Consider the following 23,831-nt stretch of genomic DNA (forward strand, 5'->3'; position numbering starts at 1 on the left):
AAATACAAGAGCTTATACTTTTTTTTCCTCAACCGCGAAGTTCAGCGTCCATTTCGTGTTCAAATTATCTCGTCATCTGTGTGTCGTACATGACAAACAACTTCGTTTTGCAGAGACAGAAGCGCGTTGAGTTCAAGCTTGAGACTTGGAGGGATAACAGCTAAAGAACAAAACGTTTAGGCTATGGAGTTGAATTTCGAAAAAACAGCGTACCAGGAAGGGTTTTACCCATTCAAAATTAGCCAATATTACCCACTGGCACGACGGCCCGCACTCAAAGCTCCGTAAATTCCACAAAAATGGTCTAATCTCGTCAAAATTGCCTCATGGCAGCCGTCGCTAACTCTTGTTCCGATTCGCTTTCTCCCAAGGTTCCAAAGTTTATCTTAACCGCCCGAGAATCGGTGGTTTTCAAGCTCTTGCTTTCCATTTCTGCTCCGTCTCGATCCGTAACCGATTATCTTGGGCACAGGATTTGAATTTCCAGCTTAACGACCTCGCCATCGTGACAAAGTGGCCTCCAATCGTCGAGAGGCACAGGGCATTTTTTGATCATGCAAATTGCACCGTGCCGAGGTGTTAACTGAAATTAGCGCCTAAAAGCACTGTTAACTGCAAAAATACAAGGAGCAAGCAATGTCCAGCTGAATTTAGCGCCTAACAGCACTGTTAACTGCAACGAGAGATGGCAACGAGTAACTGACCAATGTCCCGTGCCTCTCGACGGTTGGAGGCGACTTTGTCACGATGGCGAGGTCGTTAAGCTAGAAATTCAAATCCTGTGCCCAAGATAATCGGTTACGGATCGAAAGGGAGCAGAAATGGAAAGCAAGAGCTTGAGAACCAGCGATTCTCCAGCGGTTAAGATAAACTTTGGAACCTTGGGAGAAAGCGAATCGGAACAAGAGTTATCGACGGCTGCCATGAGGCAATTTTGACGAGATGAGACCATTTTTTGTGGAATTTACGGATCTTTGAGTGCGGGCCGTCGGGCCAGTGGGTCGCCAGCCTTTCGTTTCTCTTTAGGGGAAGCAAACCGCCAGAAAGTAAAACTCGCCTAAATGGCTCTAAACCACCTCCAGGCACCCAGATTCATCAAAATAACGCAATGCAAACACAAGGTAAGCTATTTTATTCAAATTATTTTCTACACGTAGCATTTAGAGTAATTTTCGAAGCATTCTCATACATTGTCTTATAAACGGCTAATTATATAAAATTGTAACGCAGTCGCCAACAGCATAATGTCACGTATTAATCGTATTCAACGTCTGGGCCGCCTGTGCAAGAACTTGACAAGGTCCTGAGTATTGAGTCCTACGCCGAGGTCACTAAAAGAAACGGAGATGATAACGAGCTGGACTCCCTTAAAATCATGCCATTGAACGGTATTTAAAAGGAAAAAAAACGTACTGTCCACTGGGCATCGTGCACTCGAGGGAGTTTCGAAATCGATCAGGGGCACCCAACGGATGGTTTCGGTAAATTATCTGTTCGGAGGTCCTTTAATCCCCTCTGATTTTCTGAAGAGAATTGTCACCTTGAACTTTCGTGATATGAGAAATTTAATGTCTGTTGTTCTCGGATCGTAAAAAAATGTTGTTTTGGGTACTGAAAAAAGGTCAGCTATCATTTTCGGAAAGGCGATAAGACCTAAGGTTTTCGGGGAATGGACAAAAAAGCCCTAATAAATTCGACAATACCCAAGTTCCCCTAGAATAACCGAACAGATAAAAAATTTTTAGCGCAACCTAAAATTAACCTGCAGAGCTTCAAAAGTACTCCAGATAGCCTAAAACAGCGTTTAAAAGCATTTGAGAGAAAACAGTCGTTGGGTGCCCCTGATCGATCGCAGAATTACGCAGGATGCACCTTCAGATTCCTTCTCCAAAGACAATGAAAAGCCTCAGCCTCAACCAAAGAAGAGAGGAAGGCCTTCCATAATTGATTCAGGCGACGAGAATTGAACTTTTATCCCTAAAGTACACTATTTTCGTTCTGACATCAGAACTGCTCGTTTCTTTGTCATGCTCGAATGAGTTTTCGTCACATGACATCGTTTTGCATACTAAATGAGACGTAAAGGCGTTTCTGGTTCCGCATTTTTTTTAACAAACCGACCACTGGAACGATACACCAAAAATCTAAATTTAAGGCGATAAAATTGTGCGATTTCAAAATGGATTTAATAAAGTGACAATTGAACTTCGGGTCGTGCAATTTTGGTCTGAAATCATACTTGTGATTTCAAATCGAACGAGCGCGCATGCGCTCGTTCGATTTTGAAATCACGCGTATGATTTCAGACCAAATTGCACTCCACTCAGTTCAATTACCATTATAAATCGTGAGATATGTATGACCCAAATATTCGAACAGGTTACGTACTGGAATCTGAAAAGTTTTTCATTATAATGCCTGCAAGGTCCACGCTACAAATGAGAGAGTTCATTCCCTGATATCAGCATAGGTTTTGGCATCTGTTAATTTTCTTCCCGGATTCTAAACTCTATTATTTGCACACAACTAAAGCATTTTTTTTTTTCAACGACTCACCTTGAAAATTGACCTGGACTGTATAAAAATGTTAGCATTTCGCAGCACTTGTGTGCCATCTTGCAGTAACTTGCCATAAGTGTCCCGTTCAAGAAATGAATCCAACCCATCAGTGTTCGCAGCCAAATTGAGTGTGTATAGGTTTTATGAAAAAATGTCCACGATTTATATTATCAGCTACAGGGACGCAGCAAACTTTTTACCAACTTCCTGACAATTCTGTCACAGTGTATTCTTAAGTGCATTTAATGTGACAGTCTATAATGCGAAAACTCGAAAGTATGTGGGAAACAGAGAAACAACAGTAGACTTCGATCAAGAGGCGGCTTCCATCGCAGTTACAGATATACATTGCAATGCATAATCATCTTGAATTTAAAGAGACAGAAAAATTCAGACAATCAATCCAGCTGATTATTTTAAAAATAGAAATATTTTGAATAATCTCGTGGAAGGCGGTAGATATATATCATGAAAAAACACATAAATGTTGCTAGTCAGAGTTTTTTTCAGGTCTTCCCTACTTTCGTTGGTTCGTTCTTGTCCGGAAAAATTTAGCGGCATCGAAATGTCTTGGAAAGGGTTAGTAGGGAGCTTGAAAATGAAAAACGTTTATATGAAATTTACCGTGCGCTTTGATCTCGCGTTCGACGCTCGTGTATTTCGCTTCGCGCTCTGTGTCGCTAAGTGCAGGTACTGTTGCCTAAAGGTAAGCGCCCTATACTCCGGATCAAGCGGTCTTGGTGCGAGCCCTGGCCGGGTACAATTGCGTTGTGTTCTTAGGCTAGACACTACCGTCACAGTGCCTCTCTCTACCCAGGTGTATAAATGGGTACTGGCAAACTTAATGCTGAGGATAACCCTGCGATGGATTAGCATCCTATCCAGGGAGGAGTAGAAATACTCTAGTCTCTTCATTCTACCTAAACCAGGACAAGCTCCGGTTGTATAGGCCACTTGACCCGACGCAGACTAAATACATGCACTTTAAAGCCACTTGATGCCGAAAGGAAGCTAGGAAGCTTAGGAAGCTTTATTGTCTTCGTTTAGACAAACGTCGGGACAGTTTTTGAAAAGGACTAGTTCCCCAAGAAAGTATTTTGGTATCTTTTTCTAACTTAACGTGTTTACCATATTTAAGTTCCTTTTTCTGTTTTCATTTTTTTTTACATAGGAACGCCAGGATTTCGATGGCGATTTAGTAAAAGATGATATATCAGAATGAGAAAATACTTGCCTTACCCCTTACCCCAGGATTTACTTAAGTTGGCAAGCTATTGCGACAGTCACAGGCAAATCACAACTTCAAATTAAGGCTGACTTAATTTCAATGTAAGGTAAATACCCGTCTTCTGAAAGCTCCATTTTACAACACACTAACTTGCTCTTGAGACTTCTAATGACGTTGTTAAAAGATTGTATTCCTTCTTTAAAAAAATAATTACAAGACAATTAGGAACAACAATGAGAAGTGCAAACATGTAAAAAATCCCTGCTGTACGTTTTACGCCAGTGATGAAGTAACGCCAAACTCAATTTAGTTCCACAGTTTATTTCCCACAGTTTAAATAGCTTACAAATAGTATCAAAAGCCCCTGTTTCAAAATTTCGTCTCCCACATTTTCCTATAAGATCTACCTTTCCTGATCAGTCTTTATGCTGCTCAAGCATGGAATGAGATAAAATGAATAAAACTTTGTCTCAGTGCGGTCCACATCTCATGTCGCCTTTCAGATCATCAAAGTTGATGTGACCCCATCCACCAGAACTGACATCAACCAGTTTGACGCGGGCGCGTTGACCAACAAAAGCTCCGACATCCCAGGCTTTACGAGTCATTGTCTCACTGCATTGACCGGTAGCTTGTTTGACAACCTGAAAAAGCACAGTCTCATTATGATTTGCGAGGTGAGTCAGATGAAAACAGTACTTTTTAAAATCTAAAGAAACCCGCCGTGCACAAATCTCGCAACCACAGCTGTATAAGGACCTGGCCAGGACAATCTGTCCGATCAATATTTTCAAAGAGCTGATCTTCAAGGTGACTTCCGTTACAACGGCCAATTTTAGATCATCAGATTTTAATCATATCTAGAGAACTCTACAATAACATTTTTTTAAAGAAAGATGTGTACATAGTTTAATAGCAGAATTATAATTCTGCAATTCTGCTATTAAACTATAAACACATCGCCCGTTAGTTAATTTATCCACTTTCAGTTTGTAAAACCTAATGTTATCAGAATTTTAGATGGACTTTATTTACTTTTAGAAAACAGCCTCAAGAATATAGGCGCGCTGATAAGTTAAAAATCGTGTTTCTATTAAACTATTAGATTATGAGCTCGAGATTTCTATAGCGTGATAGTTGACTCTGGCTGCGCCCTCGTCAACTATCACGCATAGAAATCGAGAGCGAATAATCTAATTATTTTAGTATAAATCAACTAGTCGTTCAAAACTTTATCTAAATAATCTTCACAGACACTCCGAAAACGCCAAAAAGCGGCCATCATTTTGTTAACAAGGGCACACTAGTACGCTACTCATTATCTATCACAGAATAGATAGTGAGTAGTGCAGCCAATCAGAGAATGGCATTCGTGATAGAGCGGTAGTAGATTTAAACTAAAATTCGATAGAAACTCAGAACTAGCACGAGCTATTGACGTAATGATGGGGGAGAGGGAGAGAGGGAGAGAGCGTCTCCACCTTCGCCGCCAACCTCAAACACCTGCAATTTCGGCACACATCTAAATGAAGCACTACGTGATCGCTTGGTCTGTGGACTGTGACCCAGAAAAAGTTTTTAACCGAGGAACACAACTCCGACAAAGCTCTCAAAAAGGTGCTCGGCGCCGAGGCCGCCGAAAAAGACGTCGCTGCATTCTCTCAAGAAGACGCCACTCCGGTACACAAGCTCGATTCTGAGGGCCGTCAGACCTATCTTCCGCGCAGATCGCGCAGATCACGCAGATCAGGCAAGGGCCGAGGCAAAAAGCCACATAACCAGAATCAAAATAACAGCACTCTGAATGCCTTAGTTGCGAAAAAACAGGCCACCCGCGTTCCCAGTGCAAATACAGGAACTATACATGCCATACCTGTGGACGATCGGGTCACATCACAGATGCATGCAAGTCTAAATCTCAGAAGATCCACAAGGTAGATGAGCTAGCCAGAGACATCACAACTCGACCCCCTTCAGATCCATTTTCTCTCTCAATCTTCAACATCAATACAGAGAACAATGGCATCGAAGTACCCGTTGAACTGAACGGAATCCATCTCCTAATAGAATTGGACACAGGCGCTGGAGTTTCAATTATCTCCCAGGAGACTCACAACAAGCATTTCCAGGAGACTCCACTCCAACGTTCCAATAGCCACCTGCACACCTACACAGGGCACCCGGTCCATACGTTGAACATTGAGTTGGGGTTTGACCGTAACACCATAATCTCCACATGACCGTGTGGTGCCATCATCCTTCCGGACATTGGGGGTTGCCCATTCACTGAATTCGACCTTTTCCACAACTCAAGCAACTTAAGGCATGGCTAGTTCCTTGGAAAGACCCCACGGGAAGTTTAAACCTCTTTTCTATAGAAATAACGCTGCTTTTTGCCCTAAGAAGACCAAAAGTACATACCAATAGGAATTTGGCGTCCTTGAATTGCTTAAGATATTTTATGGTGGTCACGTGTCTAATGACGTCATAATCCAGGAAATAGTAAAACGTTAAATGGGATAGGGAAAGATTAACTTAGGCGAAGGATAAGATATCAGTTATTCTTTGCCTTAATCAAAGAAACTATCAGTGTCCGGAATCTAATTTGGTATTCTCTTGATAAGATATTAAGAGACAAAATATATCCGTGACCTGTTTTACTTTTTAACCCTTAAACGATACATCACTGGCAACCATTCCAGCCTGAACCATATAAGGGACATCAAAACAATTACCATAAGGTTTCAAGTTATATCCGTTCTATTGCATCTCGCTACCCCATTTTCAATTTTCTTTTAATCTTATCAAACATTGATAAAAGGTCACGTGACCCAACTAATCAACACGTAAAACCAAAACTGAGTTAAGTTCGATCTGTTTTATATTGTTGCCAAGTTTGACGGTGTTTTGGTAAATCGTTCAAAAGTTATGGCTGGTTTCAGATTTTATGCAGATTAGGGTGCGAGCCATGCCTTAACATGCTTGAGAATATCTTCGGATTCGAGTCGGTGATACTCGGCATCTACTGCTTGCTGGAGAGCGTAAGGTACTGGGCGTACCTTGCAGAACTTTGGTTGAGCATCAGGCTTCATCTCCAATTTAGCTGTGATTTCCTCAATAGCACCGAGGCTAGGCTTGAAGACATTAGAGTGACACTGGACTGCGGTGGGCAATTGTGTCTTGACATCTTGTGGGAGGCCTGGGTCTGAGACACGGATACTACATAATGCAAATGAGCCATGTTTTAAGCTCTCTCGAGGGACAAAGTTTAAAACATTCCGTAAGCTTGTTGTTTACTTACATTGATATATTGTGACGCCGGGCCCAGCCCGGTTTGATAAGAACTGTTTGCAAGTACAGTACATTGCTTCTTATCACGGATATCATGCATATTCATCTTCGTCCGGCTTCGTTAGAGATTGCTGTAGCTTTACTTCGAGAACGTTATACGTTTGTATACAGACGTTCATAAGTTTCCTGAATCAATTTGATCAAACTTTAGTCTCTCGAGCTCGATGTTTAGGTTTTGTACCTTCTTTGTTCGCTCTGACACCACATGAATCAAATGTAGCTCCTTACGCATAAGTCTGTTGACTGATTTGCGCGTTGTACATGCCATTGAGACTCCAGCGGCTTTGTTCAGGCAAGACCATGTTTTAATCCTCCATGTGGATCTCATCAGTTGCCGGTATTTTCTGTACGTCCGTGCTTGCTATCGCAACCCGTAGATAGGTGAACTTGTTGTTAGATTGATATTCTGCGGGTTGACTTCTTGTGGCTCTACGGTACCTTGGAGGCGGATCGAAAATGCCAAGTTTCAAAAACCCACGCAGTATTTGGAGAAAACGATCGATTAACCAATTAAAAAGAATGTAGATTAGCATGACAACCAATCATGGTACGTTCCAAACATTCGAGAAACACTACCCAGAGCGAGAAACACAATTAACGAAGCCGCTACACAGGCGTCTCTCTCTCCGATATTTTAAGGGGAGGGGGCGGCTGTACACAGACTACAATGCTTACCTTGTTGCCGATAACCAATTCGGCGCGAACCAATTTTATATCACAGCCTCCACCAATCAGAAATGAGATTTGTTTTCCCGTGATGGTGAAGTATGGGGAAGTAAGAGTTCCTTGGGGTCCGTCTCCTTGAACGTTACCAGCGGTAGCTGCTTTGGAGGATCGGTTCTCGGCTCCTCCAATCCACCAGTCCCCTTGTTGACTCGCAGGTTGTCCTCTGTTCCGAGCTGTAGGGTTGTCACCATAGGTCGGCTGGTTGTTAAACGCAGTTCCAGTCTTCTGCCAGTCATCAATTCCACGTTCAAAGTCGAACTTGCATGCTTTAGAAAGGAAAATAAGTAGTTAAGTAAATACATAAATGCTAAATATATAAATAAATGATAAACAAATAAATGAATTAATTAATAACATGACCTATTAATTAGAAAATAAACTCTGAGTATCTTAATGTAGTGTTTTGGTTTCGTCACAGCTCACTGCGTTTCAGGATTTCAGTTTCCAATTAATAGTGGTCGTAAGTTGTTTTGTATTTCCAATGTCATAAAAGTTGGGTTTTTAGAGCTGATTTTGGGATGGAACTCTGGATTAGGCATAACAAAGAATCCGATAACACCATTTGATGGCAACTTTAAATAATGAATGCTGGACTGAACGATCGGTGTACGTTCAACTAGAGAACAATAAAACTAATATAATAGAACTTCTTGAAAACAACGCAAACTTAGGAGATACGTCGAAACTAGTGAACTGTCAGTTGTTTTACACATTTTTTTCATAAGAATATTGTTTTTACAGCTGAAGCTGAATAGTCTTAACATTTTTCTGCCGATTTTAGGATGAAAATATTCTTGTGAATATTCTTAGATAATAGCGTATGGCGACATTTTTTTAACAATCTATTTGGTGTCTGGATGGTGTTAAAGTAATTTTGGAGCCAGCCTGCAGGTGTTATATAATATTAAAGCCTGATGTGACAAACATAACTTCTTGTAGAAATGTTATTAACATCGAACGTACGGCTAGCGTTGTTTTTGCTGCTTTTTGGCTAGTTTCGCCGTTTAGAGAAGGTAGAATTTTATGCGGTTCTTAAAATTTTCTTTAAATTTCGCCAATTTCAGCCTAGATATTTTTATAAAACATATTCTTATATATATATAAAAAAAGAGTGTACCGGCTAACACGCTTCTAATTAAAAAAAAAATTGGAGCATAAGACCACACAAAGTGAAAAAAGTCAAACTGCTTGGACAAGTATAATGCCGGATATCTTAATAATTGCTCAAGAAACGATTATCATTGTTAGTACTCACGCTAAATTGAATTTGGAGACAGGAAACACCTGGTTTAAATTTCTCCAGGGCATCCATCCTTCCCTCCAATGATTCCAGCTTCTTTTGCAGCTGACTTAAAGCCGTTTTTGCATTGCGTTCCGAAAAACCGTATGATAACTTATTAATAATATAAACATGAAAAAATTCGCGTGTAGGAAGTTCCGGAAGATCTTCCTTGAAACCATTTTTTCTCAGTCGAGAAAACTTTTTTCAAAGTTTCCGCACAAAATTTTCATCATCATTGTATGTGATATCATTGGCTTAGAAAATTTCCTTTTGTCTTTCAGCCAATCATTACTCAGAATTACGATGTGCAATTTGCACAGATGTTACTGTTGTAATCGGCTGACGGTAACAATCTTAAAATAACGAAACAAACAACGAAGTAGCTGAAACGGTTCCAACTTGTATGTTTATTCTCCTCGCGATGACGGTATGCGAATATATACTTACAACAAGATCTCGATAATACGACAGAACTAAACAAAAGGCTCAACAGTACAAAATCTCGTATTACATGTCAATTGTTAACTCGGGTAACACAACATGTCATGGTCACGCCACTATTAGTCTCTTAACATTTTCCCCTCCTGAATTGAAAAGCGAAACTTACAATTCGTCTATACAACTAAACTTAAGTATAAGTCACTGTTTAACATTCGCATGTCTCAATCAGGATTGGGAATTCCAACGGGGAAATTCTATTTACAGATCGCTTGAGAACTTTGTCCCCAACTCGAACATCAACAACTCTCACGAGCTGGTCACTGCCCGGATACGTTCGTTCAATACGGCCAACTTTCCACTCTCTTCTAGCAGCACACAGATCGATGACCATAACGACATCACCAATTTTAAGGTTCTCCGTAGGAAAGAACCACTTCTGACGGGAGCCGATGTGGGGTAGTATTCTTTCATCCAACGTTCCCACACATGTCGAGTTAATTCTTGCACACGCCTCCAGCGTTTCCGTGGATTAAATGCTGTACTGTCCACACTTTCGGGAATGAAGTCGCCACCCATTTGACCAATTAGGAAGTTATTTGGTGTGAGTACTGGCTCATCATTCGGATCATCACTCAATGTGGTTAGCAGTCTTGAGTTCATTAGACTTTCGACCCCAATGAATGTTGTCTGCAGCTCTCCGTCGTTGATATCTGCATCTTTCAGGACGGCATAAATTGCTCGCTTTGACGATTTGATCATCCAAAATGGTGAGCGGCCGGAGGATTCCAATACCAAGTGACACCGTGATTAGATGTCATACGCTGGAGCTGATCGTGCTCTAGTTGACTGACTAAGTCCTTTATCTCTTTCTCAGCACCCACGAAATTCGTTCCATTGTCACTCAGCATTTTCGTCGGTGAACCTCTCCTTGCCGCCACTCGCACGAAAGCGTTGAGAAACACCCCAGTATCCAATGAAGTCGCCATCTCTAAATGGCAGCAGTGTGTTTGCAAACACAAAAACAAACACAGGTAACGTTTGGCACGAGATCGTCCACGCCCTTGAACGGCAAGGTACGGTCCTCCAAAGTCAATTGCACAATTAGCGAACGGTTTTGTTCTCATCTGGAGACGGATCTATGGCAATGGAACCATTTGCTGCTGGACTGGCTGGACTTCAAAACGCCTTGCACATTCACAGCATTCTCTGTTTACTCGTTTGACCTCCTCACGGACATGGATAACTAGGTACTTCTCCCGCAAATGGTTTATGGTGTAGTTCACACCCATCTGATGGCCTTCACTTTCGTGATGGTACTTCACGACTAGTCGGGTGACATGATTCCTCTTTGGCAAAATAATAGGGAATTTGACATCATCTGGGAGATCATGGAGTGCCGCAGCCTCGTGTTCGAACGTAGAATCCTGTTGATAAGGATTGGAGTGCAAGGGAGCAGGGTGGATTTCAGCGGAAGAGGGTTGTTTTTTGCCAGTGCCTCGATTTCTTCACTGTATGCTTCAGTTTGGGCTTCTCTGATGATTCCTGTTTCGGCGGTCATGAGCTCTAGTGGAGTTAGCTCTCCAAGTACTCTCTGATTTTCAGGCCTACGGCAGTTGCTGACGAATCGTTGTACCCATCTTCTGACCCGCACCAATGATAGTCCGATCTCCAACTGTCCTTTGGGTTTCACTTTATACCACTTGGAGTATCTGGAGGGTTCTAAACGCCACTCTACTTCTTCTACTTCGGGTTCACTGGCCAACCGCTGAATGGCATTGTAGCTTGTTGAGCTCTCTTGATTTGCGTTCGCATAACGCTTCACGTGACGGTTTGTCAAACTTGCATTCAGGCCACTCTGCCTCGGGATTGCACAGGAAATTAGGCCCGTTCCACCACTTTGAACTGTCGGTTAGCTCTTGCGCTGTCATTCCTCTGGTTCCAAGATCTGCGGGATTCAAATCTGTTGTTACGTAACGCCATTGGTTAGGGTTAGATTTTTCGTGAATCTCGCCAACGCGGTGTGCAACGAAGGGTTTATTTTCGCGGCTCTGTCCCCTAATCCAATAGCAGGCATTCAGGCTGTCCACCCAGTACGTGACATTGCTGGACGAGATGTCGAGTGTTGAACAGACTTGACTTGCCAATCGTAGACCGATGAGAGCGCCCACAGTCTTTAACGGAGCCAAACGGGTCATGAATGCGATAAGACGAGTAGTAACACTTCCATCCTCGAATTTGTGTCTGCTGTAGACGGCTGCGGCATGTGCTTTCTCGGACGCGTCGGAGAAGGTGTGCAGAGTGATAGAGCTTTCTTTCATACTTGTGTCTTTTAAACACCGAGGAATCTTGATTTCTTCAAGGAGGTGCAAATCGCTGAACCAGGTCTTCCATTGTTCTCTTTGCTCAGACGGGAGGACTTCATCCCACTCCAATGCGTCCACCCACGCTTGCTGCATGAACAGTTTTGCTTTAACCACGAACGGGGAGAGAAATCCGAGCGGATCAAACAACGTTGCTGTCTTGTTTAGGACGTTCCGCTTAGTGAATTCAAAGTCCTTCGAAGGGGGTGAATAATGAAACAGGAACTGGTCCTCTCGTGCGGTCCAGGACACACCAAGCGTTTTCGTTACGGGCAAGAAGTTTTTCTCTAGATCAACTTCAGAAGCACGGTCATCTGCGGGAACATCTGCTAACACTTCTGTGAGATTCGAAACCCACTTTCTCACGTGGAATCCAGCTTTATCGCCCATCTCTGTCAACTGGCGTCTTGTTTCTATGGCTTTCTTAATGGAATCCACGGACGGCATGAGATCATCCAAGTAACAATTATTCTTTACTGCACTCGCAGCCAGGGGGTAGGAGTCTTGGTGGATTTCTGCATGCTTCGGCCTTTCATCTCTCCACGGAACGGCTACTTCGTAATGTTGGCCATTAAACTTCAAAGACTTGTTGACTTTATCCTATGCCAACTTTTCTTCCGGTGTCAGCTGCGGACTGGTTGGGATAATTCCAACGCTTTCCAGATCCCAGAAACGTTTCAGCAAGTAGTTTAGCTCTAAGGTGTCCTTATCTGGTAAAGTGGGCTCTTTTCTCTCGATTTGCGGACGAAATCTGTGATGGAAGTTAGTGTAGTGACTCTCCTTTGTGTCCAGGTTCTGAATCTTTCCAATGGCAGTCCATCCTAGGGGGCAGTCTCGCGCAGGGTTCATTCGGGCCTCCAGTCACTTCGTTCATCGAATACATCAGTTCGTAATGGTTTGCTCCAAGAAGTACGTCGATTCGATTTCCTTTTGCGAGCCTTGGGAACGGAATTTCGGTTAAATGGTTCCATCTGTCTTGAATCTTGACCCAGTTAACAGCTTTCAAACCACCGCAGACTTTGTTTGAAGTCTTGGCGGTTATCTTCGTGTCTACCCAGCCGTCGGTACTCTCAAGGCCAATCTCAAATGAGCTTGACATTAAGCGGAGGGTTTGGTCATTTGCTACCTTGACTGTGATAGGTTCTTTCTCGCCTGTTAGTCCGAGCTCGTTAACGACATCTTCATTCACATATGTCGTGTCGCTTCCTTCATGTAACAGACAGTTCACAATAATTCTCCTGTTTCCATTCTTTAAAACGATCGGTACTGTTCGTAACGCCACTTCTGGTTGTTCTTCTTGATTTTCAAACGTTTCCATTGTAACGGATTGCCTGGTACCATTCCCCTCCATAGTTTCTTTCAGTCTCTCATTTGAGTTGATCGTTGACTGAAGGGGCGTGGTCAAAGTTTGAATGTATGGTTCTGCTACTGGTCGCAGAAGAAATTGAGCAGGTGGCGCCCTATCATAGTGATGGAGATTTTGATGAGTTCCTGTACATCCGTTAACGCCGCATTGCTTGTTTCTTGGGCAGGACTTACCATGATGGTTATCCGCCAAACATCGGAAGCACAGACCAAATTGTTTAACAGTTCGCCATCTTTCGTCAGTGGAAAGTTTTTGAAATGCTTCACACTTCAACAGTGAGTGGTTCCCAGTACATACACTTTTGATTGCCTCTTCCGTTCTTGTCGCTGAAATAGCTTCTAGGAAATCTTCTAGAAGGACGATGCTTACTATTCCGTAATTGTTCATTGCGATCTTGGTTTGAAATTCCGTTCTTGATCTCGGTGGCCTGTACCTGATATGTAGTTTCTTCTGAAACACAGTCTTTCAATGTCTCTAGGGAATCTCGATGCTTGTTTTCGTCTAACCACCGGTAATATTGGGCTAGTAAACGCTCAGGAATCTTCTCAGGGATCATGGTGTGCAGTGCCCCTCCTTCTACGTCTGATTTTCGGCCATTTTCTTTCAACGTAATTACTGCACGTTCCAAGACATCGGTGAAAGTTTTCAGTTCGTTGAAAGTCCATCTTATTTCCTGAAAAAATTGGAAGTCGGATTCTTTCCAATTGCCCATGCATTTCACTGTTATTAGCGATGGAACCGGCGTCAGAAACATTAATAGGACGGTGTGATTTCGGCAGTTCCGGTGATGGTGTTTCAACTGCATGCACGTGGTCGGGTGATTTCTGAGGTACCTTGTTTTCTTGCTGTTGCTGAGGGTTTCCAATTAATTTATTCTGTTGCGAGAGAAGGGGATGATATTCCTCGGTAAATTCCTGTTCTACAATCAAATGCTCATCAACTTCGTTTTCCAATTCCTGGCGTCGTTTATTTATTTCTTCGTTTACCTCTTGAAGCTCCTTTTCCTGGCGTTCTAATTCTTCACGATTCTGTTCGATTTCCCATTCAAGCCGATCCCGCCGTAAACGCGCTTCCATTTCTGCCTTTTCTTTTTCTTTTCTTCTCTGCGAAGCTTCACTATCTGCGACGGAATTTGTGCGTGATTTGACTTTAGTGAGTTAAGCCAACAGTGAGCGAGCAGGCATGGTTTCACGATCGATTTGTTCAACCAGATCGTCCGCTTCATCGCTAACTTTCTCCGCCATACTTGTATCATTCTTTTGGTGATAGGACTTTTCCAAACGGGACATTACCATCAGGGTCTCTTCTTGCTGTTCCTGAATTTTTCCTAACAGCTCCTTGATTTCGTTTTGCGGATTATCTTCGCTCAGGACGCTGGCCAACTTGTTTAAGAGACGCGTCATTTGCGATTTCGCCATTCCCTTTTCTTGTTTACAATCCCGAAGCCTGCATTCGTGATCCTCTGTCTCGGTCGCTTCCATACCTTTTTCGTCGTCGAACGGCATCTAAAAGGAAATTTCTAGTTTCAAACTGATACACGTGTAGTCGATTCATCTCAGGACGGAACGCCCCCAAACTTACGATTCCTTTCGATCTTCGTAAATTTTCTGTGTAATGTTCGGCTCGAAGTACCAAATGTTGTTGTTACCGCCAAATATTTTATGGTTTTTAATTTCCTTTCTAGCCTTTAAAGTTTCTTTGTATTAATCATAGGACGTCCTTTTTTGTGGTTATTTTGCGGATGTGTTTGCCCACGTACGGTTAACGAAACAAAGAAATCTATTATGCTTTGTATTAGGTAATATTTCTTCTGACGTGTTCGAAAAATCAGTTCTAGTCAACGTGTCATCGTGTTAAGATCAAACTCTTAGGCTCAACTCAACGCATGTGAAATCCCTCACGCGGACACAGAAGTAAGTTCTTTTTTATTCATTATTGAATGTCTTTTATTGTCTTTGCATTACCAAACGTTTGTTTCCTAAGTTTGTAGTAGTTTTCTAGCTAGCCTAATTGTAGTTTCTACTTCGTTGTTTCTTAGTTTTCGAAACCGTTTCACCGTTTTCACCGTTTCTCAATCGTTTCTCAACAACGCTTCTTTACGACGCTTCTATACATCGCTTCGATATTTGATTCGTTACGCTTCGCATCATCTGTGTACATCGCTTCGCTTCAATAACTGCTGTTTACAATAAACTGTGTCACGAACATTATTCTGGGGAATGTTTGAAACGCGTTTAAAATATCTGTGACAACGAGAGGATACGTGATTCACAAAACCGTCCTGTGAGTAACGTTAAGTTCTGCGCTCACAGTTGTTATCGGTTGACGGTAACAATCGTAAAATAACGAAACAAACAACGAAGTAGCTGAAACCGTTCCAACTTGTATGTTTATTCTCCTCGCGATGACGGTATGCGAATATATACTTACAACACTATCTCAATAATACGACAGAACTAAACAAAAGGCTCGAAATACAAAATCCCGTATTACATGTCAATTGTTAACTCGGATAACACAACATGCCATGGTCACGCAACTATTAGTGTCTTAACAGTTACACTTTTTGCACAGGTGTTACACTTTTTGCACTTGTGTTACACTTGAACTGCACTGCTCTCAGCCAATCAGAATCGAGTAATTTTTTCATGTATATTATTAAATAGCAAAACCACACGCTGAACAAATTACATGCTCACAATTGATCATTTCTTGAGTTTCTGATCTACGGAAAAATAATTCTCTTTTTTCTTTATGGTCAGTTATTGCAATCAGGAGCTCCGCGTTCAGGCTTGGCTAAATCTATATATTATTAAATGCGATTCGATAGAAATTTTCAAAAATTAACAGTCAACTGATCGGTGAATATAAAACTGCCATGAAAACTACGCACATAACAAATCCGTCTTAAAGTTTTGCCACAGTACTAGCTAAAACGCTAGGCGACACGCTGAAATAAATCATGAGACAGAAATACCTGGTTTAAATTTCTCCAGGGCATCCATCCTTCCCTCCAACGATTCTAGCTTTTTATGTAGCTGACTCAAAGCCGTTTTCACGTCTTTTACGGGGTACAGGTTCACAGCATTGTAATTGCCTTTAACGATCACTTTACCCAAAGTGAAATCAGTGGCGTTTTTCACATTTGACGGACGGACAAAAGCGCTTTCCAGCGACACAAAAATCACGAGGAAAGCGGTGAAACAGAACAAAACTTGAGCACCCATCGCAGAAAGTAGTGTTACCTTCGAAGACCTCTGTCTTTAAAGAGAATAACTTGAAATGTCTCATGGCTAGTTTATAGCTAGATTCCAACGCGTTTTTTCTTGACCACGGAAGCTACAGTCACGCTATGATCATTGCCGTGACTAAAATAACGAGAAGCCTATGTTTGGGTATTTTTACCTATAATATGTTTCTTTTGTTCCGATGTGTGCCACGACATCTCTATACATATTATAGCAGAACCACAGCTGCCTTTTTAGCACTGTCGCCACAATAAACGTTAGTTTTATACCCATTTTCGGCAAATTGACCTTTTTTACCGCAATCGTAGTTTCAGGGATGGCGAAATCGTATGGATCTCGAAAAATTTGCGTCGAATTTCAGTTCTCTCGCAGACACTTTGTTAGCGGTTATGTTTGTCTCGCAGTTATCTCGATATTTTTACGAAGCTGTGACAATTTGTTTGTTTGTGTTTATAAATGCCTCTAATCAATATCTTTTTAAGTCTTGACTCGTAATTCAAGATCAAAAAGTCAAAATGTCTCCAAGAAAAACCCCGGTTTCGCCTTCTCGCATTTACCATTCACCGCCCCTTAATTTCATCATGCACCAAATCTGAAATAGACAGTCAAACATATGAAAGCGGGATAGATATTAGCATAATTCAGTCGCGACACGAACGATTTGACAGTTTTTACTGTTTCGATACAAACACGAAACAAAGCATTAGCTAATCTTGAGCGTTCTATATGCCACGTCACGTAACTCTAGCTCCGTTTTAATAGGATGAAAATGCACGCTCACTCAGACCTTACTAAGAAAATAGACTTTGTTTTGTGAAGGGACAACCATAACACCCTGTCTGTTCCTCATTTGTGAATGTGAGCTGCAAACTGACGAAGACGAGTCGCGAAGCGACGAGTCGGTGTATTTTCCTCTCGCTCTCCTCCGACCGCCATGACATCCACCATAACGGCTTTCCGGCACTCCAGTTGGAAAGACGAAAGAAAGCCCGTAGGACCAAGGTACACGTATTCGATCCGTCGCGGAAATTTCTTAAATTGGTGTAGACGTGTGGTGTTGCAAAAGCCGGAGTAAAAGGGTAAAATCATCATCTTTAAGGAAGGCACTTGATCAGCAGACTTTCCCACAAGCCGTGCTCGGAACAAAAAAAAAACATATCTGCGACATTCAAGACTCTTGAATGTCGCAGACAATTGGCCCCAACTTGTCCAGAGTAGAAACACCAACTGTTAGTGCAATGCTGATTATATTTTCCCACCATTTATGAGAAAGAAAAAACCTAGAATTACAGCTGTGGCAACCGTGAAACAGACAAATAAAAATAATGAGGAAACATGTTATCCGCAACCATCCACCTTAAGTATCGCCACAAAGCCTCGACTCGAAGAAAAAGAAAAATTCCCATCAGGGACAAAAAAGCCTTTTGCTCGACTTGTATCCACCGAAGTAGATGTCCTGACTTGGAGAAATCTTTCATGTTTGTCATAATAGGATGAGGATGCTTCAGGGGAATCTTAGTCTGCCATCCGTCATCCAATATCCTCGTGTCCTCTCCAATTTATCGTTTCGCTCGACAAAAAGGAGATTCCCGGGGCGAGAATTACTGTAATGTTTCCACTATGGCGGGCAAGGCCCACTTCGATCCACCATGGTTTTTGTCATCGCTGGATAAGTCAGGTGTAAAGAACGGACTGTCCCTTATAGGTAAAATCCATTGTTGCACATTCCTTTAACTCTTCATCACCTTCTTCTCCAAACAAAAAGCTTTTTCTTGAATTAATAGTGCAGAATAAGTGGTGTAATATGCTGCAGTTTGGTAAAATTTGACACTATATGCTCGTCCGACTGCTCGTCCTGAAAACTTAGACGTATTAACGGACCTGTACAATATATATGTAACTGTTATTGCGCTCTTTGTTCTCAGGTCTTTTCTGAGCGGTCAAAGTATCCCTGTGTTTTGTGTTCAACCTTCTAAAGGCTGTGAGAATTTATGTCCAAATCACAAGACAAAGGGATTTTGCTGTTAAGTATGGAGGCAAATGGGCAGGTATGGAAGGAAGTGAATGCTGTATGCAATGTGATGAAAGAGAATTGTCACATTTCTTGTGGTTTATGGTCGTTCTACTCGTCTGTTGAAAACTATTGAGGAATTACTGATTTTTTTCCCTCAGGCAGGAATTAATTGCTTAATTATTTCAATCAATTTTCCAGTTTTTGTGGCTCTGCCAAGAGAGCCACTATGTTATACCGACTGAGTGAGGTGTATGAGTGAGTGATGAACCGAACGGCCACCGAACCTCTTTTCCGGAAATTATCAGAACAAAAGGCTTTCTTTTCCGGGAATCCTTCGGAACAACTCTTACGGGCGAAAACAAACCGTTGAATTATTGACTTATCTGTACCAAGTTCAGCGTGGAAAATGTTGCTCGACGTCGCATTTGGCTTTCAAGCTGGAAGGTTTATTGCCGAATAGTGCAGGTATGTTTTCCAAAATTACAAGTTTTTTCTCTCCAATATTCAGTCGCAGCATTCAAGCACTGTGTCCTGTGTTTTCTCGCCATGTATCTTTAAGGTATCTTTCAGATTCAAAGCGGTTTTTGTATAGAGAAATCTTGCTTGAACTTCCGACTTGTACGCAGGAAATCCATGATGGCTGGCGAGCGAGTGGTGCAAATGAGCCCTTCTTGGGATCACGCTATTCCCTATTGGGAACGAAATATTCCTTTCGAGGAACAAAACTTGTCTTTCGAGACAACAATGAATCCCTTCTGGGAGCAAAACATTCCTTTCGAGGAACAAAACTTGTCTTTCGAGACAACAATGAATCCCTTCTGGGAGCAAAACTTTCCTTTCGAGGAACAAAACTTGTCTTTCGAGACAACAGTGAATCCCTTCTGGGAGCAAAACATTCCTTTCGAGGAACAAAACTTGGCTTTCGAGACACAAATGAGTCTATTCTGGAGGCAAAACATTTCTTTCGCGGAACAAATATTGTTTCCGAAGACACGAATGAGATGTCGATGATTCAGAATGAAATACAAATGCCTATTGGTGAAACCACGTTGCTCGGTTGCCATCATGCACAAGCCAAAGTGAATGAAACTAACAGTGAACACAGTGACACGTGCTTGACTGCAGTGCTGCATTCTAGTGCAATTAAAGTTACAGTAGCTATCAAAAGCCCTGATCGGTCGCATTGCATTAGAATTTCCCGTTCGCATAATTCAACGTTTACTAAGATAGTACCTCTTAGACATAGAGAACCATCTAGAGTATCTCTGAAAAAAGTTTTGAATGGAATGAAGCACAAAAAGCTTAGAAAAAAGTGCAAAGTTTGGATCAAAAAATCAATTCCTTTGTCATCTGCTTTGAATGATATTGCTACTAGCTACAAAAAATGGAAGCTTGAACATACTAGGAGGCAAGACAGTTATTATAGCAAATGTTATCCAAAACAAACCGTTTTCACCAGATACGATTTAGCTGAATGGAAAAATATCCTGTCAGGTGATATTGAGAGAAATCCTGGTCCCGATAATAACTTGTCTTATGAAATGTGTAACATAGGTCATGCTTCTGTCTTTCAAATCAGATTGCAGAGATATGGGTTAAGACCTTTGGAGGTTGGCGGAGGTGGCAATTGCCTCTTCAGAGTGATAGCACACCAGTTATACAATAACTCAAATCGTCATTTTGAAATTAGGGCTGCTGGTGTTCAATATTTACAAAATAACCCTGAACGCTTTATTGAAAGTGCAGTTTTAAACAATATGTCATGGTTTCAATACATTAGTAATATGTCCAGAGAGGGGACTTGGGGTGATACATCATTATGCAAGCTTTAGTAGAGCATGGAGAGCTAACATGGATATTCAGTATGTGCTTGATGTGTATGCATGTGCTGTTTATATAGTAAATTACATTTCAAAGGCCCAGAAGGGGATTAGTGATTTGTTACGTGAAGCATGCACTGAGGCCAGAAAAGGGAATACTTCTATTAAACAACAAGTAAGGGATATTGGCAGTAGATTTGTAAATAATGTTGAAATCAGTGCCCAAGAAGCTGTATATGTTACACTGCAATTACCCATGAGAAGGTCATCTAGGCAGATTATATTTATAAACACTTCACCTCCCGAAGAGAGAGTTGAACTTCTTAAGCCCCTGAATGATATAAAGGAAATGGATGATGATTGCGAGGAAATTTACACAAGTGGATTGCTTAAGCGATACTGTAAACGGCCAGCCAAACTGGAAAATGTTACCCTTGCGGACTGGGCTGCCTGGTATGATAGAACAGGGAAGCCATATGTAAAGTTGTCTTATGAAATGGATACTGATGGTTTTCCATCAGAACGTTTTGTTGACCATTTTCATAACAATGATAATGAAGGTGATGAAAAGGAATTTAGCAAAGCTAAAAAAAGAAACAAAGCTAGAATTATTAGAAGTGTGTGGTTTAACAAGGAAGCTGAACCTGAAGAGCACTACCGTGAGATTTTGATGCTATTTACATCATGGAGGAATGAGGAAACAGACCTTATTGGCGCTTATTCTACTTTCCAAGAGCGGTATAGAGCAATGTCTAAATCTATTGATGAACAAATGAAACAATATGCTGTGTGCAATGAAGACTTTAATCAAATACAACTAGATATGAATGTACTGGAAGAATCTTATGACTCCATAGCACCTTGTAATCAAGATATTGAGCAACAAGACTTAGGTGAAGGCAGCCAGGACTTACATGCTGACTTCAATGAGAATTACAATCTTTCTGATGACATAGGAATACCATCAGCTGATAATACTGAGCCTTTAATATTAAATGAAGTACCAGATGATGAATACCGCCTCATGGTTCAAACATTGAACAAAGAACAGAAGGAATTTTTTTATCACGTTTTACAAGTCATATGATCAAAATATCACAAGATCCATTTTACTGCTTTCTCTCCGGGGGAGCTGGTGTAGGAAAATCACATGTCACTAAAGCTTTGTATCAAGCAGCTTTGAAGTATTATAACTCTAGAGCTGGAGAAAGTTTTGCTGAAATCCATGTCCTAATGTTAGCACCAACTGGTAAGGCTGCATATAACATTAAGGGAAATACCATTCACACTGCACTAGCAATACCAGCTTGTCAGTCATTGAAAACTTATAGGCATCTTGACTCTAGTAGACTCAATTCTCTAAGATGTCACATTGGAAGTGTCAAACTTATTTTCATAGATGAAATATCAATGGTTGGAAACACAGTGTTTAATGTGCAAATAGATAACAGACTTAAAGATATCAAAGGAAGCCCACTACCTTTTGGAGGTGTTAGTATTGTGGCTATAGGGGATTTATTCCACCTGCAACCAGTCATGGATGATTACATATTCAAAGATTTGAGCACAGAATATGGAATTCTTGCTCCATATCTATGGCAGGAACTTTTCAAAATGTTTGAGCTCCATGAAATTATGAGACAAAGAGAGAGTAAACAGTTTGCAGAAATGCTTAACAGATTAAGAGAAGGGAAGCATACTCAAGAAGACATAGCAATGCTGTCAGAAACAAAGGGTTCTACAACCTAACAATGGCAGTTATCCAATGAAAGCTCCACACTTGTTTATACAGAATGAGAAAGTAAACAATTTCAATAATAGAGCACACAATGCTATCCAAGGCATGAAATACACAATAAAGGCTTATGATAGTGTTGTAGGAGCAAATTCACATGAGCTTAGAGTTAAGATATTAAGCCAAATACCCAGTGATCCAAGGAAAACGAAACAGTTACATGGTGTATTAAATTTAGCAATAGAGAGCGAACAGAAATATGTCTAAACACACGGACTGATGATGGCATGACAAATGGTGTTAGCAATGTGATTAAATGTATACAGTTACACCAAACAGGCAAACCATCTGGTATAATATGGGTAAAGTTTGACCATACTGATGTTGGTGAAAAAACTAGACATGAAAACAGGCAACTGTATGTCACTGGCATTGAACCTACATGGACTCCAATAAAATCAGTAACTACTGAATTTAAAGTTAGTAGAACCAGAAGTGTCCAAGTCGTAAGAAAGCAATTTCCACTTAGACCAGCTGTGGCAAGGACAATTCATAGAGCTCAAGGTGATACTGAAGCTAGAATTGTTGTGAATTTTGAAACTCGAAGAGCTATCCCACACATACATTATGTTGGTCTAAGCCAAGTAACAACTTTAGAGGGCTTGCATATCACTGATTTATGTGAAGGTAAGATAAAAGTTAGTCAAGATGTAGAGAAGGAAATGGAGCGTTTGAGAACAGAAGGTAAATTAGATATCTGCATTTCACCTATCTATAATTCACCTGATTCTCTCATTAAGTTATGTTATCTCAATGCACGTTCCTTACACAAACACATTGGAGATATACGAGTAGACCTTAACTACTCAAGTACAGATGTGACCTTGTTTTCAGAAACTCGGTTTTCTGTGAGTGATAGTAACAGCATATATGACATTGGTCAGTATAGTTTATTTAGAAATGATGCTCCTTCAGTTGGAAATGTTAGACCATTTAGTGGTACAGCAGTTTATAGTCGGATTGAATATTATCCAGGGTATCCATATTGCTGCAATACGAATGGAGTAGAAATAACAGTAATACGATTAATGGTTGTTCCCCATGTTACCTATATAGCCATTGATCGGTCTCCTCAAGTTTCAATCAGGCAACTATTGACAGCTTTATCAGAAGTTCTAGCAATGCGTTTAACCAATTTTAAAATATTTATGGGTGATTTCAATGTCAACTGGTTTAACCACTCAGAAAGAGAACCTTTGCACAATTTTTTCATCAGGGAACATCAGTATAAACAACTAATGTCATCGTATACAACAGACAATAAGACTTGCATAGATCACATATATACCAACTTGCCAGAAACACAAGTTAGAGTTGGTATTTTAGAAACATATTTTACAGACCATAGAGCAATCTATGCATTGCTTGACAATTTTTCCTAACATTTTTCCTACATTGGGCAATATAATGACCCTTTATCGTAAGAAAATTAAGGAAAAATTCTGATAAAAATAGCTAATAACATTTACATGATCAATATTGTACTAACAAAAGCTTGTTTAATGGTCTCATAAATGGAACTTATTACCATATTACATGGAATTTTCATGACACTTTAATTTTGCAAATCGAAGAAAATCATGAAAATTAAGTGTTGTGAAATAAATGTGATGAAATTCGTGTTTATAAGGATTGACAGTC

General features: G+C 41.0%; 2 protein-coding genes across 8 annotated transcripts; one reads left to right on the forward strand and one right to left on the reverse strand.

Moving 5' to 3' along the window:
* Nucleotides 1-4,092: 4,092 nt before the first annotated feature.
* On the reverse strand, nt 4,093-16,596 carry LOC110066922 (uncharacterized). Of its 2 annotated transcripts, XM_089279635.1 has the most exons (3): nt 16,291-16,596; nt 7,814-8,130; nt 4,093-4,431 (listed from the first exon to the last, which is right to left on the reverse strand). In XM_089279635.1, the coding sequence occupies exons 1-3, from the start codon at nt 16,538-16,540 to the stop codon at nt 4,258-4,260; spliced, it is 741 nt and encodes a 246-aa protein (XP_089135761.1). In that variant the 5' UTR covers nt 16,541-16,596; the 3' UTR covers nt 4,093-4,257. The 2 variants fall into 2 exon arrangements, with proteins under 2 accessions (XP_089135761.1, XP_089135760.1); XM_089279634.1 differs by lacking the exons at nt 4,093-4,431; nt 7,814-8,130 and adding an exon at nt 9,527-14,818 and having other exon boundaries at nt 16,291-16,357.
* LOC149097361 (uncharacterized) lies at nt 14,962-23,572 on the forward strand. 6 transcript variants are annotated; one of them, XM_089279629.1, is made up of 3 exons: nt 14,962-15,226; nt 18,054-18,266; nt 18,487-23,572. In XM_089279629.1, exon 3 carries the CDS (start codon nt 22,418-22,420, stop codon nt 23,570-23,572), a length of 1,155 nt encoding a protein of 384 aa, XP_089135755.1. In that variant the 5' UTR covers nt 14,962-15,226; nt 18,054-18,266; nt 18,487-22,417. The 6 variants fall into 6 exon arrangements, with proteins under 6 accessions (XP_089135755.1, XP_089135757.1, XP_089135756.1 ...); XM_089279631.1 differs by lacking the exon at nt 18,054-18,266 and having other exon boundaries at nt 18,487-18,609; nt 18,774-23,572; XM_089279627.1 differs by lacking the exon at nt 14,962-15,226 and having other exon boundaries at nt 16,838-18,266; nt 18,487-18,609; nt 18,774-23,572.
* Nucleotides 23,573-23,831: the final 259 nt, after the last annotated feature.

The sequence above is a fragment of the Orbicella faveolata genome, unplaced genomic scaffold (assembly GCF_042242905.1).
Source record: "Orbicella faveolata isolate gen_17 unplaced genomic scaffold, um_ofav_v1 contig_47, whole genome shotgun sequence".
Classification (NCBI taxonomy): Eukaryota; Metazoa; Cnidaria; class Anthozoa; order Scleractinia; family Merulinidae; genus Orbicella; species Orbicella faveolata.

What these genes read in the sequence shown, in the direction of transcription:
- LOC110066922 (XM_089279634.1), bottom strand. Translation starts at nt 12,394, where the DNA reads ATGCCGTCCGTGGATTCCATTAAGAAAGCCATAGAAACAAGACGCCAG.
- LOC149097361 (XM_089279629.1), top strand. Translation starts at nt 22,418, where the DNA reads ATGACAAATGGTGTTAGCAATGTGATTAAATGTATACAGTTACACCAA.